This window comes from Crocodylus porosus, unplaced genomic scaffold (assembly GCF_001723895.1).
Source record: "Crocodylus porosus isolate Cpor-Errol unplaced genomic scaffold, CroPor_comp1, whole genome shotgun sequence".
In the NCBI taxonomy this organism is placed as follows: Eukaryota; Metazoa; Chordata; order Crocodylia; family Crocodylidae; genus Crocodylus; species Crocodylus porosus.
The window spans coordinates 121118469-121137722 of NW_017728943.1; the positions used below are offsets into that span (position 1 = coordinate 121118469).

Here is a 19254-nt window from a genome sequence, read left to right on the forward strand (position 1 = left end):
GAGCTTATTAGTTTTATACGCCCTGATAGGGGTGTACATGTAGACGTGGAGACATTTACTATGCAGTTAATTAGTCAACTATTCAGTAAACATCTTATGTAGATGTGCCCTATCAGACATATGCCTCTCTATCCCTGTGATCAACAATAGATGTTGATCTCCACAGTGTGTGTGAGGGCCAGTGATGTAGTCATGAACTTATCTCCACCCTGTTAGGCATGCACCTCTACTGGTAGACTGTCACTGTCATACTTGCTCCAGCATGTGAAAGATCAGGGTTATTTCTTTTGGATTAGGTCTATAGATATTATGCACTCTAGGGAAGAGGAGAAAAAAAGAGAGGGGTTTGAAAAAGAAAAAGTTAATGGGATGTGGCAACACAAAGGCAGAAGATACCCTGTGATAAAGCAGAAAAACAGGTCTATTGCCGAGGTCCCAATCTCCCACCAATTCTTATATGGCATAATAGTTCATTGTAATAACAAAGGCAATTCTTGAAGTAATCCTGCCGAGTCATATGAAAATACAGTAACTCCCCCAACTGAACAGTATATGCTACCTTTTCCTCACAAACTACAGGCTGGAAACACACCACAGTGATTTTAAGTAGCCACCCTAATTAATTTCTGGATTGCTTAAACCAAATATAAATAGCTTCTTCTACAACTCTCGCAGTACAGTATTTCAAAGACTAACAGAGACACTTGCACACAATCCGGGCAAAAGAATATAAAGAACTAGATTAGATTGCACAGGGGAGCACAGAACACTCATTTTCCAGCAAAAGTTACTGTTGCCAAACAAATGTCAGCATCTTGAATTTGCTGAATAGGTGGCGGCTGTGTTTGAAGATCCTCATTAAGAGGCTCCCTTAGCTTCAAGCAAGGACTAAAAGAGAGGCTACAATGGCTGAATCTCAGGTGGCACTTCTTTAAAAAAAACCTGTATTGTAGGAAAAATGAACCTGTTGGCACTATATACTTTATGGTATATTTTAACTGCTTCATTTCACTTGCATGAACATGTGGCATAGGGAAGTCATTCACTACTGATGAATATTCACTTCACCACAACATGGTGCTGAAACAGTTCTTGATGGAATGTGTTAAAGCATAAATATGCACACATCTGTCTTGTAAAAATATATTACATGGTGTCTTACATTAACATGCGTCTGTCTCAACAGCATCAGTTTGCTAGGGTTACCATATATCCAGTTTTTCCTGGGCATGTCCTCTTTTTTGGTCCCCATGTCCTTGTGTCCCGGTGGGTTTTTAAAATTGGAGTATATGTCCAGGTTTTCACTTTGCCTCTGCTTTCCCAGGCACTAGCAGCTTGGCTGCTTGGGACTGGGAGCAATGGAGAAGGTGACTGGCTGTCAGGTGTCACGTGCTCTGTGCAGGGCCTGGCAAGCTGCTCCTAGGTAAGAGACACAGAGTGTGTGTGTGTGTGTGCGCGCGCGCATGTGCGTGTGCACATATGCAAGCACACACCCAGGAGCTGTGTGGGCAGCAGGGTCGGGGGGGGCAGGGTGCTTTGGGTCAGCAGTGAGGGGCACTAGCAGGGGTGGGGGGCAGGGGCTTAGGAGTGAGGGACAGAGGAAAGTCACAGGCATATCACTGCCTCCCCCATCATATACCCTTCCCTGCTCTTCCTACCCCTTCTGCTCCCCACTGGCACAGGTGTCCTCCTTTCTGATACTGGAAATACAGTAACCCTACAGTTTGCCAACAGAGCTTTCATGTCAGGGCACAACTCCAGAATTTGATTTCAGTGCCAGTCCTGGCTCAGGTTAAATCTTGGGACTGGCCTAACTGAGGCTGGCATGGGTCAGGAACAAAATAAACTTGGAGAGCTCTGTGACAGTATTTGACTGCACAGTCTGACTTTATACAACACCTGCAACCACACTCAATTTCTAGAATGACGATTCAGAACTCTTATGTCCAACTTGATGTCCAAAACTTGTGGCTGTATTTTCCATTGCCTCAATCCAATTCCACTTTGATGACTTGATTTCAACTTCAAGGCAAAATATGCTGGGTCAGAAGGGCTGGCAGCCTGACCCTCTTCTCAGGCAACTGTGGTTGCTCCCTACTGTGTAAAACATCTCTCTCATCCAAAATAAAGGCCTATCTTTTCTCAGGAAGAGGCAAGAAAAGAGTCAGTAGAGATTGATACCTAGGCTGCATACACTAATTCAAATAATCCAGGACACTTCTCCCAGGTTTGTTTTTTTGAAAGAAAAACTGACCTGTACAGAAATTCAGAGAGAAGCAGAGAGCTTGTAGTGAGGATGCTGGGCAGCCAGAGGCCCCGAAAGCATGCAATCAAGCTGAGAGCTTTGCGAGGGGGGTTTCTTTGGGTTTTTTTTTTTTTTTTTAGTGAGTGTAGACAGGGATAGTTAGGGTCAGGGAAGGTAGGGGCAGGGTCTTTGCTGTGCCCAGAAGAGTCCTTCATGTTTTCCCCTTCTTCATGCTGTGTTTGAGCTCAGCCAATGCTGGGCAGGGAGTATTAAGCTTGTATGTTTCCCTGCACCCAGGTGTTGTAGTGCAATTCAGGCAGGAACAATCCAGGAGCATAACATGCCCCCTAAATTCTTCAGCACTGAACTTTTCCAGCCCAAAGCACTCAGGGATCTTGTTCTGCTCTCTGTTTGGCTGAGACTGATGCACTGGCTGTGGGACAGGGCAGAAAAATGAGCAAAGCATACTGGGATTGGGGAGGTCAGCTCTGCATCTGCTGCTGGTACGTAAGTTCCACCTCCTGACAGCTATTCTCTGGGGATCCACTTCACTCAGGTTGTTCCCAAGTGGTCTCTTTTACTCTGGGAGATAAATTACAAAACTTCTGTACACTTCTGGTTTCTTCAGAGAGAACAGGGACTCTTCCTGGAGAAACTGAATGTCTAAGCCCATAGTGAGGAAGAAGCAAGAGGAGGAAACAGTCAGGCTTTGTGAATAAATGGGAAAAAAGGTGAAGCAAACCAAAAAGCACTTAAAAGAATCTTCCAAAGTCAGTGATAGGTTTGAGGAAGACCAAAAGGAATAAGCAACAGCACTTGGTGCAAGAAAAATGAGAGAAGAAAGAGCAGTGGTGAATTCAGAGGAAAGGAGAGGAAGATGAAGAGGACATACCTGTAACTGAAGAGTGAAAATACATTATAGGGCAGACTAGACAAAGAGAAGAATGAATGAAGTATGTGCTTGTTGTAGTAAGGAGCATGGAAATTCATCCCCTCTCTCTTGATGCTGCCATGATCTCTCTTGTTAGGAATTGCCTCGATCCTGGCTCAGGAAAATAACTGAAGGGCAAATAATTTGCCTCCAAACATCCTAGATGGTAGCAACCAGCTTAAAATATTGAATAAAGTTCTATGAAGAGGGAAAAAGAGCTATTATTAAAAGGGGAGGGATGAGAAGCAGCAGGAATGTGGCATCATACACCAGTATGCTATCACCAGCTAATACAGCCCTTGGCAGTAATGGCCCAATGCTGGATTTTGGTTGCAGGAGAAGAGTGACCAAGAACTACAGGTCTATATGGTACACTGTGCTTGAGGAGAACAATACACAAGACAAACATTTTCAGGGATTTCAGAAGTTAGCAAACAAGAGCAAACCATCTTCAAAGACCCTTTTACCTGACAACAACTGTGCTAGCATAAATTCTCTGCCATGTTTAGAGATGTCTCAATTATAAAACAATTTAAATAAACGTGCAAGAGTTAAGGATTTCTTAGAGTGATATCTCTTACTGGATCACTGTATAATTGGTACAGAGTTAGACATGCCATGAACCAGGTCATGGATTTTCAAATGAGCTTAGTGTTGGTCTCCTACAATCCCGACTTCAAGACACTGAAGTCTGAGTACTTGGAGCAGTTGCCTGGGAAGCTGAAACTGTTCTACTAATTCCTGGGAGACTGGATATGATTTGCCAGGGAAAATGAACCTTTTTGGACTTCCTTAAGTATGATGTCCTGGACCAAAACCTCATGTTTGTACACAAGTGTCTGGATCAATTTAAGAAGGTCTGACCTGATAAAGGAGATCTTATATTCAAAAGCCTGTCTAACTATGTTCCAACTATGAAGTTGGTGCAATAAAATTTATCACCCTAAGAAAAGCTTGCTTCTTGCATGATTGCTGGACCATCACTGCTACAACACCACTTTTATATCACCATAACATTTAAATAAATGAGCAGTAAAAGCTTGATTTTACAGACTTAAGGAATAATAGGCCTGACTCTATCCTAGCCTAGATTCTTACTTGTTCCCCTATACTAGCAGCAAGTTTGGGCATAGACTTAAGCACTGGTTACAAAATAAGATTTTTGCTCGAGTTCAGAACCCTGAAGTTTTAAACAGGGCTGACAGCTACTCAGTCTCAGGTCCCAGTTTATAACCAAACAGCATAATGTTATTTTAAACCCATCAAAGGAAGAAAATCAAACCTAGGCGCAAAACTCAAAGCGGGCATTTCCTCCATATGCTAAAACCCCAACTTACCTTCCTTATCCTAAGTCCTTTAGTGCCCCATCAAGTCAAAATGGATCAGCATAATCAGTACTTGAATTTGGAATGCTGCTGCATTTTCAGCAAACTCCACCAGATGGCATAACAAAAAGACTCACGAAAACTAGATGGGACTCTTTCCCAAGTGAAATAAACACGGTTGATACCTTAGTCATGACTTTATTTGAAAAAGAAAACTAAAATTCAGTCTTGCAAGGTAGGACACCTTGATTCTCCCCTATGAATATTTATCTCCCTGTATTATGATGCTCAGAGCAGCTGCCTCTTGTTTCTGATTTATTTTAAAAAGAAAAGTAAAATGTTTTGTTCCACTGGGAAAAAAATCAGTAGAAAACCCTGCCTAAAGAATTTGAAAAACTACTTGGACAGCAAGCAAACTGCTGCATTTCATCAGGAGTGAATTCAAGTTCAAAATGTAAAAGCAGTGAGGCCAGCAAGACTTTCCAAGTTCAACATTATGTCACTTTATGATCTTCATTAACATTAATACAAAACAAGAAGAGATACTTACTGTCTCTCTTTCGCAGTCTTCTATGTTTTTAACCTCTTTTGTCCATCCACTGAAGTCTTTACAAAACGGCTTTATAAATTCAGTCTTTATATACATCACAGTACATATATATTTCATTTTTTGTTCCTACTTCATTAGTGTAGTAATTCAAATCAGTTTTCATTTTCAACCCTCAAATATTGGAGGTGTCTATTAAAGCTCCATAAAAATCACTGACTAGAACTGTGGAAGAGGCTCACTATGCCCAGTCTGCTGACTGGAATGAGAAGAGACAATATAAAAGCATCAGATCTGGGAGGAAGGTAATGATGAGAACAATACAGAAGTTGTTCTTCACTTTAGGGTTGTCTGTACTTGTGAAACTGGGGAACAGCAAGTTCTCATCAAGATAATGAAAACAAATGAGACAGTACTGGTTTCCATGATAATCCATGAAAGTTTAAGGAACTTTATTTTTTTTCTTAATAGGCCCATAATAATTCTCCTACCATATCTCTTTTTTTGTGCATACAGCCTAAAAAAAGTGAAACAACTCTTCCTGAAAATTAGGAAAAAAGAAACCCGAGAATAAATTTATTCAACTGTAAAACCATTTGTCAAGAATTATTTTGAAGTAGAGTATTACACCTAAAAACAGAACTATAATACAAGCTTAAAATTAAATACATCTAAACAATCCTTAACTAAAGTACCATGCCATTAGCATCCTTGTAATTTGTAAGTTAAGCACCTTGTTCTTTTGTGGTTTATACATGGCTAATTTTAGCAGTGATGCAGACAGCCATTACAAACATTTACCTGAATCATCACTAAAAAGAACAACCTTTCAGCAAGAAAATGTACACACAGGATACCTGATAGAGTGCTTTGTAAAGGTTTTGTTTTGGTATTATTTATATTAATACTTAATGAAAAAGATGATGTAATAGACTTTTATAGCTCCAGTTTCAAGTGGTAACTGGGATTTAGAAACTCTATCTTATCTATAATATTGTTATGGCTTGTTATGATAACTGGTGGTGTATTCATTGCTCTTCCCTTGGATAAAGATAAGCAACTGTTCTACACCGTTATGGAACAAGACAGCCAAAATGATAGAAAAACACAGATGCATGTTGGCAGAGGGGCCCTTCTGCATATTGTCTTGTGAAAAGGGGTAACATGTAATATGTTTGTATTTTGGACCCTCTCCTCAGACCATAAACTTGTCATGGTGGACAGGCTTCTGTGTTCCAATGACCCTCAGAGCTATGTCATCTGGAGTCTTGCACTCCTAGTAGGGTCTCCCCTGGTGAATGGATCCAAGGTGAGGTTCCAGACTAAGCATGGTCCAAACTCCTGAAGACCCCAATGATGAAACAGGAATACTTGAAGACCTGCTGGTTCTCTGTGGCTGTGAATGTGGATGAGGGCTGCAGTGGGATGGAGGTTTCTAATTGTCTTGGACATCCTTGCCAGTGTTCAGGGCTCCTTCTTGTCAAGCTCATGTGCTTGTCACTTGCGCACCAGCTTCCCCACGTTAAAAGATGTTATGCACAGCACTCTACCAGGGATGTTAACATCTCCCACATACCAAGTCCTGTGGCGACGGACGAGTGGCAGTGGGACAGAAACGGTGATTTCTGGCAGTCCCTAGTCACAAATCTGCATGTAAGTGGCGGTTGTGTGATAGTCATTTTGCTGTAACTTACAGACACAGAAGTACAATTTGGCATCTGCAGCTGTGACTGTGCAGTCCTCTTCTAGCTTTCCCCCTTCGTGGGGTACCCACAAAGCAGAGGGGGCTGAGGCCTTATGGTGCCCCATCCTTGCTTTTCACTGGGGAGGCACAGGTGTGGCATTTCTTGAAGACTGCCACACCACACCATCCAACCCCCACAGGGTGTTATTTCAGGTCTTACCCAGGACCACAGGAACCTCCTCCATGCTCATACTTCTTACCCTAACCTCCAGATGTTCTAGGAGCTGTTCTCCTCAGGCTGTGTGATGTTGCTCCACTGGCTCCCTAGATGCAACTGCCAGCTCAGTTCCTAGGGCCTGGGCTTATACCCTAGCTGCCCAGCCCTCATTAAATCTGGGTTTCCCCCTTGCGGTCATGTGACTGCATAATTGGGCCTAACTGCACCTATTGGCTGCTCCACAGCCTGCTCAAGCCCCTTAAATTGGTGGGCACCAAATGTGCCCTGCCACAACCCTCCAACCAGCAAAAACAAGAGACTTATCAACAGGACATCAACAACCAGTGGTGGTAAGCAGAGGCCATGAAGATCTAGAGTTTTGCTGACCAACATGACAGGAGAAGCTTCTTTCAAACAATAAAAAACATCCACAGGCCACATTCCAATGGCCCAACCTCCTTGTGATCCCAGGATAGTTCCACCCTTCTCACGGACAATGTATCCATCAACCAACACTGGAAGGAGTACTTCAAGACTCTACTCTACCACGAATCTGACATCTCAGCTGACACCATCGAGTCCATCCCTCAACACTAAGTAATAGAACCTCTTGCTGATCCTCCATCCTTCAAGGAAGTCTGGTGTGCCATCACTCAGACCAAGAACAATAACGTGCCAGGGCCAGGTGACTTCCCTCCAGCAGTCTTCAAAGCTAGTAGAAAAGCAGTAGCACAAAAATTCCACCAACTTCTCATCAAAATATAGGTTAATGAGGAAGCTCCACCTGACTTAAAAGAATGCCAACATTGTGACCATTTTCAAGAAAGGGGACAAGTCAGTGTGTGGGAACTACTGAGGCGTTGCCCTCCTCTCCCTTGCCAGGAAGATTCTTACTCACATCCTTCTGAATTGCCTCCTCCCACTTGCCTTCCAAAATCCCAGACTACCTTGGGGTACCACCGACATGATTTTTGTTGCACAACAGATCCAGGAGAAGTGTAACAAGCAACACCAGGAGCTGCTTATGGCACTCATTGACCTAACCACGGCCTTCGACTCCATCAGTCTTGAAATCTTATGGAAGGTGCTGGCTAGATTTGGTTGTCCACAGAAGTTCATCAGTGTCCTCAGGCTACTCCACCACAGTCCTTTGCAATGGATCAGAGACAGACCCATTTATCATCTGTACTGGTGTCAAGCAGGGCTGCATCATAGTCTCAACCTTTTTTTCCCCCACCTATCTTGCTGTAATTTTGATTCTTATCCATGACCGCCTTCCTCCCAGAATTGGGATTGAGTATCAAATGGACAGTCAAGCTTTTCAACCTGCAGTGTCTTTACAGCAAAACGAAAATTACCAAGACTAGCATCACTGACCTTCGGTACACTGACAACTGTGTTGTTATCCTCACACGCAATGAGACTGATCTGCAGTCAAGCCTTGATTTTTTTCTCAGGTGCCTATCACAGCATGGGACTCTCCCTTAACATTGGGAAGACCAAGGTGCTCCATCAGCCTGCCCCAGCACAAGCTGCCTCTCTCCCCCAACAAATTACCACTGATGGAGAATCCGTGGAAAACATTGAGCATTTCTCATACCTTGGCAGTCACCTCTCCCAGTCACTCAATCAGTCTTAATGTAGAAATCAAACATAGGATTCGCTGTGCCAGAGTATCTTTTGAAAACCTGCTTCACTGTGTCTTTGCTGATTGAGATCTGCAGATGGAAACTAAGATTCTGGTCTACAATGCAGTGCTGATCCTCACCCTCCTTTATGGGTGTGAGATGTGGATGATATATAGAAGCCATCTTAAGCACCTTTAATGTTTCCATCAGCGTTACCTCAGGAAGATCCTCTGCATTAGATGGGAAGACCCCAATACCAAGACCCTCTCTGCCGCTAATATAACCAGCATTGAGGTAAAGATCACAAAATGTCAACTCTGCTAGGCTGGCTGCTTTGTGCAGATGGCTGACACTCAGCTCCAAAGCAAGTCCTCTTCTCTCAACTTAGTCATGGTAAGAGGACCCACAGAGGATAGAGGAACACCTACAAGGACATCCTGAAAGCATAAGTTAAGAAGGGTAGCATCATCCCTACAAATTGGGAAGTGCTGGCAGGTAACAGGTCTAATGACGCTGCACCATACATCAAGGCAGAGCCCACTTCAAACAGAACCGTCTTGCTCAGGAATCCGAAAAATAACAGAAGAGGAAGGAAAGTACACAACATCCTAGCCAACAGTTGCTCCCCCCTCCACCCCCCTAGGGCATCACTTGTCATATCTGTGGAAAAACTTGTAGAGCACAGATCAGACTCCTCAGACACCTTAAAACTCACCTGTAATCCCCACCCCTTGGCAAACATAATCCTCATATCAAGGGACAGCCAACTGATTTACCATTTTGAGCAGAGGGGAAAAGTGTCAGACACAGAAAAAAACCAGAGGAGAGTGAGAAACTAAGGAAAGCTCAGAAACGGACATAACAGCACTGGTAGCGTGGTCCTGAAAAAAAGTGTTGGGGTCAAGTTCTGGCTGTAAGTAAAGAAACTCTCTCCTATTATACTCTCTGCTTTATTCAAGGACCTTGTACACCCTGGATAAACAAACAGGATTGCATCAAAAAAAACTGGCTACAACAATTTCTCCCCCTAACCAAAACAACCTTAATTCAAATAGCACAGCAGAATATTTTCAGTGTGACATCACTAGACCTATCATTTTCTTTTCTAACTTTACAGTAAAGAAAATGAACATAAACAACTTACCTGTTCACTTTTGGTCAGTCTAGTTTTGTTATGTATATCAGATGTGACTAGGTTGAACCCATGTTTCTCTGAGAGGATCCTCAAAAGTAAAACCACAGTTCGACTCCCACATTTTCCAACTCTGTTGTACACCACTTGGCTAGGGAAAGGAAGTACCTAGAGAATGAAGACAAATACAATTAGCATATTAATATTTACATTTCTATATACTCAGAGACACCAAGGAAATGTGCTGCGACTCCAGAGAGAAACATGGCTAGGATACTGTATGCATCCCCAGCGCTGAGTGCACCCAAGGCTGGGGATTTTGACTGGGGTATGCCAATACCCCTGCTGGTCTAAAAAAACTGGAGGTTCCCGGTGAGAGGGTCTTGTTCCTCCACTCAGGGTCAGGAAGGAAATTTCACCCCACAGTCAAATCAACATGAACTATAGGGGTGTTTTGGCTTTACTCTACAGCAGAAGTCACAGTCCTTTTGAGTGTATTTTAACAAACAGCAGTAACAAAAAATTGACAGTCCTGATCCCCCTGCTTTATCTAGTAAATTAGGGTATTCTTGGTGTGTTGGAGCATTGTGCCTGGTAGTTGTGCAAGAGTTCATGCATTTAATAAGATAAACAAACACTTGTATAGTATGATGCAGATAGGGATGCTTCTGCCTGGAGCAGGAGCATGGACTAGATGACCTTCTGAGGCTTCTTCTAGGTCTACTTGTCTCAAATCCTATGATTCTATCCATATCTAAATTATAAGCATTTATTTCTACTAGCAAGCTACAAACATATGCCTTATATTCTTTAGCATATTAATGGAAGGCCAGATAGTTCAAAAGATGTAGATGAGATATGGAGACTTCCACCTCTAGTTTGCAGATTGAGGTGCTAGTCCAGGTCAGTTGTGACTACGAGACACTAGGCTGCTGCTTGATGACTTATTAAAGAAATGGAAGGGGTTACGTTTGCTGCTTGTACCTGCATTACAATATGCGTTACCACAATCAGTCAGCCCTGACTGTTTCAGCAGAAAAGACAAAGAGAAACGTTCTCAGAATGTTATCTAGCTCTGGAGATGGCCCATTACAGGCACAGTTGACAATGCTGAAAGGACAATTTCAGGGATGCTTGGGCTATAAATGTTTGATTGATACATTGTTTGAGGGCCAGATTCTAATTTCACCCATTTAAGTGCATAGGTAGGCTTTGGTGCCTAAGAGTGAATTTATTCCACCCTGTTTGAGTCCCTGAACAACTTATTACAGGAAGCAGGTGGATACTCCTCTTTGTTATTTTTTGTATGACTCAATTGTAAGGGCCAGAGAATTGCATGTTATGAAAGTAGATGCATTCATGAATTTTTGGGGACTTGAGCAGGGTAAAAACAGGCACATAAAGTCACTTGGATGTTCAATAGGTAGGAAAAAATCTTGCCTTTAGACTCCAAATTCACCCATCTAGCACCTCTCACCTATGTAAAAATTAATGATTAACCTTTTTCTGAGAGAGAGGCAGAATAAATCTTCTAAGAGACTGAGTATGAATTGGGCTTTAACAGCTATGTTGAATGTAGAGTTTAGTTGTTTCCAACTCATAAATGGATTACTTGCTCCATTCTGAAACACTGTTTTAATGAACTGGCATCTCTCTAGTGCCATAAATAAAAGACATTCACGGGAGCTACTTGATGGGATCTCAAAGGACCCAATGGTGAAATAAGTGACCTGAACCAAACCCACAACATATTCCTGTGTAGTGTAGTACAATTTGAATAGAATCTTCTTCCTATCAACAAGGTCAGACAGCAATTTCTTACAAGGAACATTAGTCTGTTTCTAACAACAATTGATTGACTGTAATATTACCTTTGATGGAAAGGTAAGAGGTTTTATCTGGAGACTTGGGCATTTGTGTAGTAAAATGTATTTTTCGTTTTTGTCTCAGTTTAATTTTTAATGTTTTGGATTATCAAAATGAGTCTTCCTACATTTGTGTCCATAATAAGGTAGAAAGTCCTAACACTTTATCTGAATGGTTTATTTGCACAGGGCCACAGGAAATATGTATTGATGTATTAATTCCTGGTATTATTTTTAGGGAAGGAAATAATACTAAGCACTCATAGCACTTCATACTCTCAAAGTTCTTTATAATCATTAAGTATTTCAACCGAGTATGGTATTTGAGAATAGGAAAAATGTTTAACACCCCCCCCCCCAACAAAACAAAACAAAAACAAAAACTGTATGCTAAACACTGGATATTTAAGTTAAGGGGAAAACTATGCGCTGAGTGATGAAGAACAGCTATTGCACTATATTTTTCTCCAAAACAGTTATGTTACAAAATGGGATTAGGTATGGATTGAAAGTAACCAAGGGAATCATGAGAGAATCAAGGAAGACCACTTCAACCAAATCATATGTAGGAAGACACTAGCTTTAAAAACAAAGTGCAAGAATGTAGAAAGTAGGGTAATAAAAACTTGAATTTTTAAAGGTTTGCAGAACCAAGGGGCAAGACACAGCAAAATCACAAAGGCCCTTATTATAATAACTGAAGTGAGAAACTGACAAGAAATTGCTACAGACCAGATCGATAGTCACTGAAACTTTGGAATACTGACCAGCCTGAGTAATGGGTATAATGATTGTAAGAGCTTTGAGAGTATGAGCGTCTCAAGGTTGTTGGGGGATGAAGGTGACCTCCTGTGCCAGCTGTTGTATATGGGAGCAGCAGACTCTACTTTTAGTTCCTTTTTTTGAAAAAAAGTGCCAGGAGAAAGAAATAATTGATGATTTTTTATTAATAGTTACACAAGGGTTTCTGCTGCTGTTGGCATATTAATATTCTCTTAAACAAAATTAGTTTTTATATACAGAAACATCTGCTCCAAGTTCCTTCCCAGTAGTCATGTCTATAGTCCTGCAGCTGTTCCAAGAGAGAGAAGAAAACACATTGAATATAATTTAACAGGTCAACTTTGGGAGATTTTGCTTTTGTCAACCACAAAATGAAGTAAAAAAAAAAACCCAGTGGTCTCAAGCTAGCTCTGGATCATAAATCTTTTAAGTACTGTACATCCTGTTATAATTTCAACCCTCTCTCATTAAAATACCATTATGCAATTATGCAGAATTCTTGGCCAAAAGGATAGCAGTGTTTACTTTCTCCGTGTCCTCTTTTCCAATACATTAAGAAACAAAAGTTTTCTTTGCTAGGTTGGTTAGCAAAACTAACTTCCTATGCATTCTGCAATTTTGGTTTCTTTAACACCATTTACAATAAGTTCATTACCTCCAGCCCTTTCATTTACAATATGCTATAACCTCCTTAAAACACCTTCTAGGTTTCAGTGTTGGTCATCTGGCAACTCCTTAAAGGCAAAAATTAATTAATCATTATTTGCTTCTCTACTTTTCCTATTGTACCTCTCTTCAAGGATTCAATTAGGGACTCTCTTAGTTGTGCCAAACACAGGGCCAATCTGCAGGCTGAACCATGCCCACAGGCTGGCCCCATGTGCCAGATCCAGTCTGCAGGGCTGGTCCAGAGCAGGTGCTGCTTGCAGCATGTGTGCTGGCTCCAGCCTGTGCATATGTAGCACACACCTGCCCCAGCCCCAAACATGACATACACTGTGTTTTAGATTCAGCAGGTGGGGTTAGTCTGTGGGCTTGATCTGGATCAGCCCCAGACCCAGTCCAGGGCCAGTCTGCCACAGGCACTGCATGAAGTGTGCCCCAGACCAGTCCCAAGCCATCTGTAACCCAGGACAGATGAGTTTCATGTGCCAGTATGCACTGCATTGTAGCATGTAGCACTGTGGGCTAGATGATATGGTTCTGTGCGCCACATCTTTCACACCCCTGCACTAAGCTGCATCATACCTTTCCTCCCTCCTCTGGACCCTAGGCATTCCAATGAACTTGGATCTACAAAGAAAACTGTAACATATTTTCATTCCACCAGCTTTCATAGATTCATAGATATTAGGATCAGAAGGGACGTCAGTAGGTCATCGAGTCCAACCCCCTGCCCTGGGCAGAAAAGAGTGCTGGAGTCAGATGACCCTAGATAGGTGCTTGTCCAGTCTCCTCTTGAAGACCCGCAGGGTAGGGGAGAGCACCACCACCCTTAGAAGCCCATTCCAGATTCTGGCAACCCTTACTGTGCAGACGTTCTTTCTAATGTCTAACCTAAATATCTCCATCAATATGTGGCCATTGTTCCTAGTTACTCCAGGGGGTGCCCTCGTAAATAGAGCATCTCCTATTCCCTGCTGCACTCCCCTGATGAATTTATAAGCAGCCACAAGGTCACCTCTCAGCCTTCTCTTGTGAAGGCTGAAGAGGTTTAGGTCCCTCAGTCTCTCCTCATAGGGCCTTGCCTGCAGGCCTCTGACCATACGAGTGGCCCTCCTCTGAACCCTCTCAAGATTCTCTGCATCCCTCTTGAAGTATGATGCCCAAAACTGGATGCAGTACTCCAACTGCAGCCTGACCAGTGCCGCATAGAGGGGAAGCATCACCTCCCTGGACCTGTTTATCATGCACCAGCTAATGCATGATAAAGTGCAATTAGCCTTGTTGGTCACTTCGTCACACTGATGACTCACATTCATCTTGGAGTCAACTATGACTCCAAGATCCCTTTCCGCTGCTGAGAAGGTCATCCCCAGCCTGTAAGTGTGTTGGTGGTTATTTTTGTCCATGTACAGCACTTTGGACTTACCTTTGTTGAACTGCATCCTATTTTGTTCTTCCCATTTTTCCAACCTGCCCAGATCTGCCTGGATCCATTCCCTACTCTCTGGTTTGTTAACTTTGCCTCATAATTTGGTATCATCTGTGAACTTAGACAGGGTGCTCTCCACACCCTCGTCCAAGTCACTGATGAAGACATTGAATAGCACTGGTCCAAGGACCGAGCCTTGCGGGACTCCACTGCCCACACGTTTCCAGGTCAATATTGACCCATCCACCACCACCCTCTGGGTGTGACCCCTTTCACTGATCTCTTACAGTTGTCTAAATTCTGATTTTCCCTTTGGGTTTTGTCAGTTGTTAAAGGAAAACTGGTGAGAAGTGAGTGTGTGCTACTGATGTGCATTCTACAGTACACATATAAAACTGTCCTATGAGTCTTACTTCTTCTGTCTTACAAGGCACTCTGTTCTTTATCTCCAACAGGCAAAACCAAGCACATCACAAACTTGTTAAAAGACAAATTGGTCATCATAGGAAAAACTGTAATGAAGAGCAATTGGATAAAATACAAGGAATTTAAAATCCTTAATGGCAATATTAGAATATATTTAAAGATGGAGGTATAACAATGTAGCCAGGCACCTAGATGTAATGGGTCAGGTCGTGGGCCACCTGACATAGTGGATAAGCTACCAAAGGAGGGCCAGAGACAGGCCAAAACACAGATCAAATCTGGGGTCAGGAAACAGTTACCAAGTTACCAGATTCAGGGGAAATCCAAAAGCAGGATCCGAATCACATGCAAAGTCAAATATCAGGAGGCAGAATCCAAAATACCAACTCCAAGGGAAAACCCAGAAGCTGAATCCAGAAACAGTGAGCGGGGTCAGGGAACAAGAAGTACTAGATCACAGAGGCTTGTCAGAGTAGGCCTTCAGCAGCAACCGTTGCCTGGCCTTGGCTGTCAAGCTGGAACTAAATGGGAAGTCGTTGTCCCCGTGGGCAATCAGGAGGCCCAACAGTGTGGCCCACTAGGCAATTAGCCCAGGCTGAGCTGCCTGGTAAGACCCCCTAGCACCAAGGCAGCTGTGACACACAGGTATAGCAGCAATGTCTAGCTTCCACCATGCCACCAATACAATTGCATTGCTGTGGCAACAATGTTTTTTTATGCTGCCTTTCTCCTTCCCCCGCTCCCATCCAAGTCAGTCACCAGTGGCTCAGTCACCATGCCTTAGTTATATTACTGTTTAAAGATATTCACCCACAATAGATTTGACATTGTGCGCCACGTTAATTTTAGAAAGACAGAAAAAGAGCTATTCTGCATCAGATTTTGACCTTAGTGTGAAAACTATTCTTAAATTGTACAAAGACACTAAGAAACCACAGAAGGCTAGTAGTGGTTTTCAGTGCAAAATGAGGTGCAGTTTGGATGCATTCATGACTAGTTTGCCTAAGGTGTTTCTTCAGACCTTAGTAACAGCCCAGCACTTGCTTTGTAGCAATTCAAGGACAGCATAACTTTGCTATCAAATCACAAGTACAAACAAGAATTTTTGGAGCCAAAAGGCACAAGTGTACTGCTGTTCTCTACTGTAGCCAGTTAATACCAGCAACAAATTGCAATTCTAACTACTTCACAGGATAATGCATGTGGTGCCAAGCTTGCTTTATGAAAAATGCTTTTTTACATTATATCACGATTTAGTAACAGTTTCTGTTGAGAGACCACTGGTTCCAATATAACCTGCTGAAAATTTACGTCAGATACTACTTGGAAAAGCAGTTGAGATACTGCTTGGAAAGTTAAACTATTCAAAGGGAACTCTAAGTGGAGTAGTACCGTGCTATTTGGAATTTATAGGCAATTACTGGAATGAGCAATGAGGGCAGTTAAAAAGGACATGGATGTACTCTAATTCACCTGAATAGTGCCCCCTTTCTAGCCATCATTTTACACTTCTAACTAAACTCAACTAGAGGGATGAAGTTCATAGTTACAAGACCAATGAATTTCACCAGTATTAAAAAAGTATGCACAACAGACTATTTTGTTCGTATCTAATTCATTACATGAGCAATTACAGAAAAAGGGTGCTTTCGCATATCGTATGTCCTAATCTCCACAAACGCAGGACACTCACTAAAGAAAGAAATCACTTTTATTCTAAGAGTAAAATACCTCAAGATGTAGGGCCTGAATCTTCTATGTAGCCAAGATGCATTTCACTCAGAAAATGGGCATGGGATCAGAGGCAAGGCATCTCCTGTCACCTTTCTGCTTTCCCAGTCCCACAGCCAGTTTTATCCTTGGTGTACCAGTATTCTACTGGCTGGGGATTATTTGACAAAAAAAAATCATAAAACTGCATAAGGCTAGTGGGATGTACAAAAATGGTCCGTGATAGTTGTGTGGATTTTTAGAGTACTCAAACTCAGTGAGCACCTAGTAGATCTCTGTTAGGCAAGATGAAGGATTCTTCTACTAGCAAAGAAGCCGCCTTATTATGCTAAGAGAGAAAGCTACTTAACTACTATGCTAATTAGACCAAAAAGTGAAACCCAAATGCCATGATATACATGTAAACATACTACGTGCTTACAGCTATTAATTATGAAGAGTATTAGGTATGACATAGTAGTACAACTCTTCAAATCCTACCTCCAATATTACTAATTCTTAACAGTAAAGTTTATTATAGGGGCCTTTGTTTTTACCCATCTGTGAAATGCTATCATCCTCCCAAAGATCTAGACTGGAGAGGAAGTATTTGGTAATCACCCATGTGATACGAGCTACAGATCACAAGTTTGCAAAAGAATACAAACATTCCAGGCTCATGTAAAAACTATCAACAGAAAAAGTCTGCACTATTTCATAATACACATATTTCCATTTTGAACCTAGTCCTATAAATGTGAATTCATTAATCGACCTTTCTGACAGATGCATTACTTCCTCTGAACAGGGATACCAGAATTTACGGCTGTAGAACCCTATGGGTGATGGATGTAATGTCTGGAAGTAATAGCTGCTGTTAGGCTTTTCCAAAACAAGTGTCAATGATGCTTGACTGGTTAATGTCAAACACATTTTATTGTACTGAACAATGCCATACAATAGGATCTATGACAGGGAGATAAAAAGTGCTATTAGTATATCAGAGAACCATAAAATATATTCTGATTTAAAGACTCAATTGAGTGATGATCTGGATTTGCTCATTTTCATTCCTTTCATTGTATGGCAAAACTGACAGTACTCACTCATCATGTACTCTAACTTCATTAGACTATGTGCAAAAGAAGTTTTACAAACTACAAGGTCACCTCCTGTAAGAGTAAGAACAAAACCAGCTCCCTTCTTTCAAAGTGTTTTAAAGACCTTTTTGAAGAACTAACAGAGTTCTGTTACACAAGGTGTACCAGGATGCCTGAGGGCCATGCAAAGACCATTTTACATGCAACATGTAGCCCATTTCTGTCACAACCTTCGAGGTTCAGACACACTGGCTGGGGAATGAGGGGAATGTGTCTAAAGGTTCTATACACAGATTTAATCATAGCTCCAACAGGGAGAGAATAGGGTAATTAAGCAAGCCAGTTATTGTGAAGCTGTGTATGGAGCAGCTCTGCAATATACATTTTTTATCTTCTATTTGGGTATTTACTTATTCCCTGGTTCAAGAACATGGATTAGGTGCTGGATTTGGGCCAAATCCAGAACTGCCCTGTGCAACATAGTGAAAAAACACAATACTAGATCCGGACAGGTATTTCATCATATGGAGAGTTTCACTCACTCCATTATCATCAGTTTCACTAAGTCCCCAACTTGACTGTGGCTGAATCATAGCAACATCATTCTTTAAATAATACACAATGGTATATATTTTTCACTACAGCTTTGTGTTTGGATAGTTCTACCAGTTAAAGCAAAGTACAGGTGCAGCCAAGTTGGACTGTCTACCCTCAGCTCTGAGATTCTGTTTCTCTGTCTCACATACTTATTATGCACATTGGCTTTTGGGTCAAAATATGATAGTCACTGCAGGCCACATAAAAGAGAAGCATGTACACGCAGGAACCCGGAATGCTCGTTTCTGATCAGAGCTTGTGGCGGGCCAGTAGGGGGCGCTCCTGCGTTGAGCCACCCACCTCCCTGTGCCCGCCCACCTTCCAGGCTCCGAATGCCTCCCTAGGGGTGCCTTATGCTCAGCCAACCCCTCTCCCGGAGCACACTTGCTAGTCTGGGGGTAACATCACCGTCACCACCCCGAGAAGGTACTGTCTCAGCCCTGTGTCCTCAGGGAAACACAGGCCTAATAGTCCGATGGGTACTTGACTCAGTACAGGCACTTGGGGCACTTCCCCAAGTCCGGGGGCAAAAAGTAAAGTCTCCCTTAGTCCACAGACATAAGGGGTCTCTTAGGCATAATTTAGACCCAGCCCTCAATAAGTCTCCCACACCAGTCCAAAAGGAGAACTTTATTGATTACAGGGGGTAGGGTAAACTTGGGTACAGGATTGAGCAATATCTTAGAAATCCTAAAGAGCAAACAGTCTGGCTGAGGTAGCCCTTTGATCATGCATCTGAGTTACTGCCAGCTAGATATCTAATCAGATCTCGAGTAGCTTACTCACATGTATCTTCCAAAGGCAGGTGAAGTTTCCCTTCGGAGGCAGGCAGTTCCTTGCTCATGAGTTTTGGGGTGAGAGAGAGCTAGTTTCAGATGGTAAGGCTTCTCTGTGTCCCCCGCATGGCTGCTGCTTCACCTCATGGCCGAAGAGACTGCCTCCTAGCCCATCCTAACTTATATAGCCCCT

General features: G+C 42.4%; 1 protein-coding gene across 1 annotated transcript in view; it reads right to left on the reverse strand.

The window, feature by feature from the left end:
* UST (uronyl 2-sulfotransferase) overlaps positions 1-19254 on the reverse strand; it is a 296613-nt gene that overhangs the window by 145053 nt on the left and 132306 nt on the right. The window contains exon 3 of the mRNA XM_019550102.1: positions 9722-9877. Coding sequence (XP_019405647.1) covers positions 9722-9877 — 156 coding nt within the window. The remainder of the gene's footprint in view (positions 1-9721; positions 9878-19254) is intronic.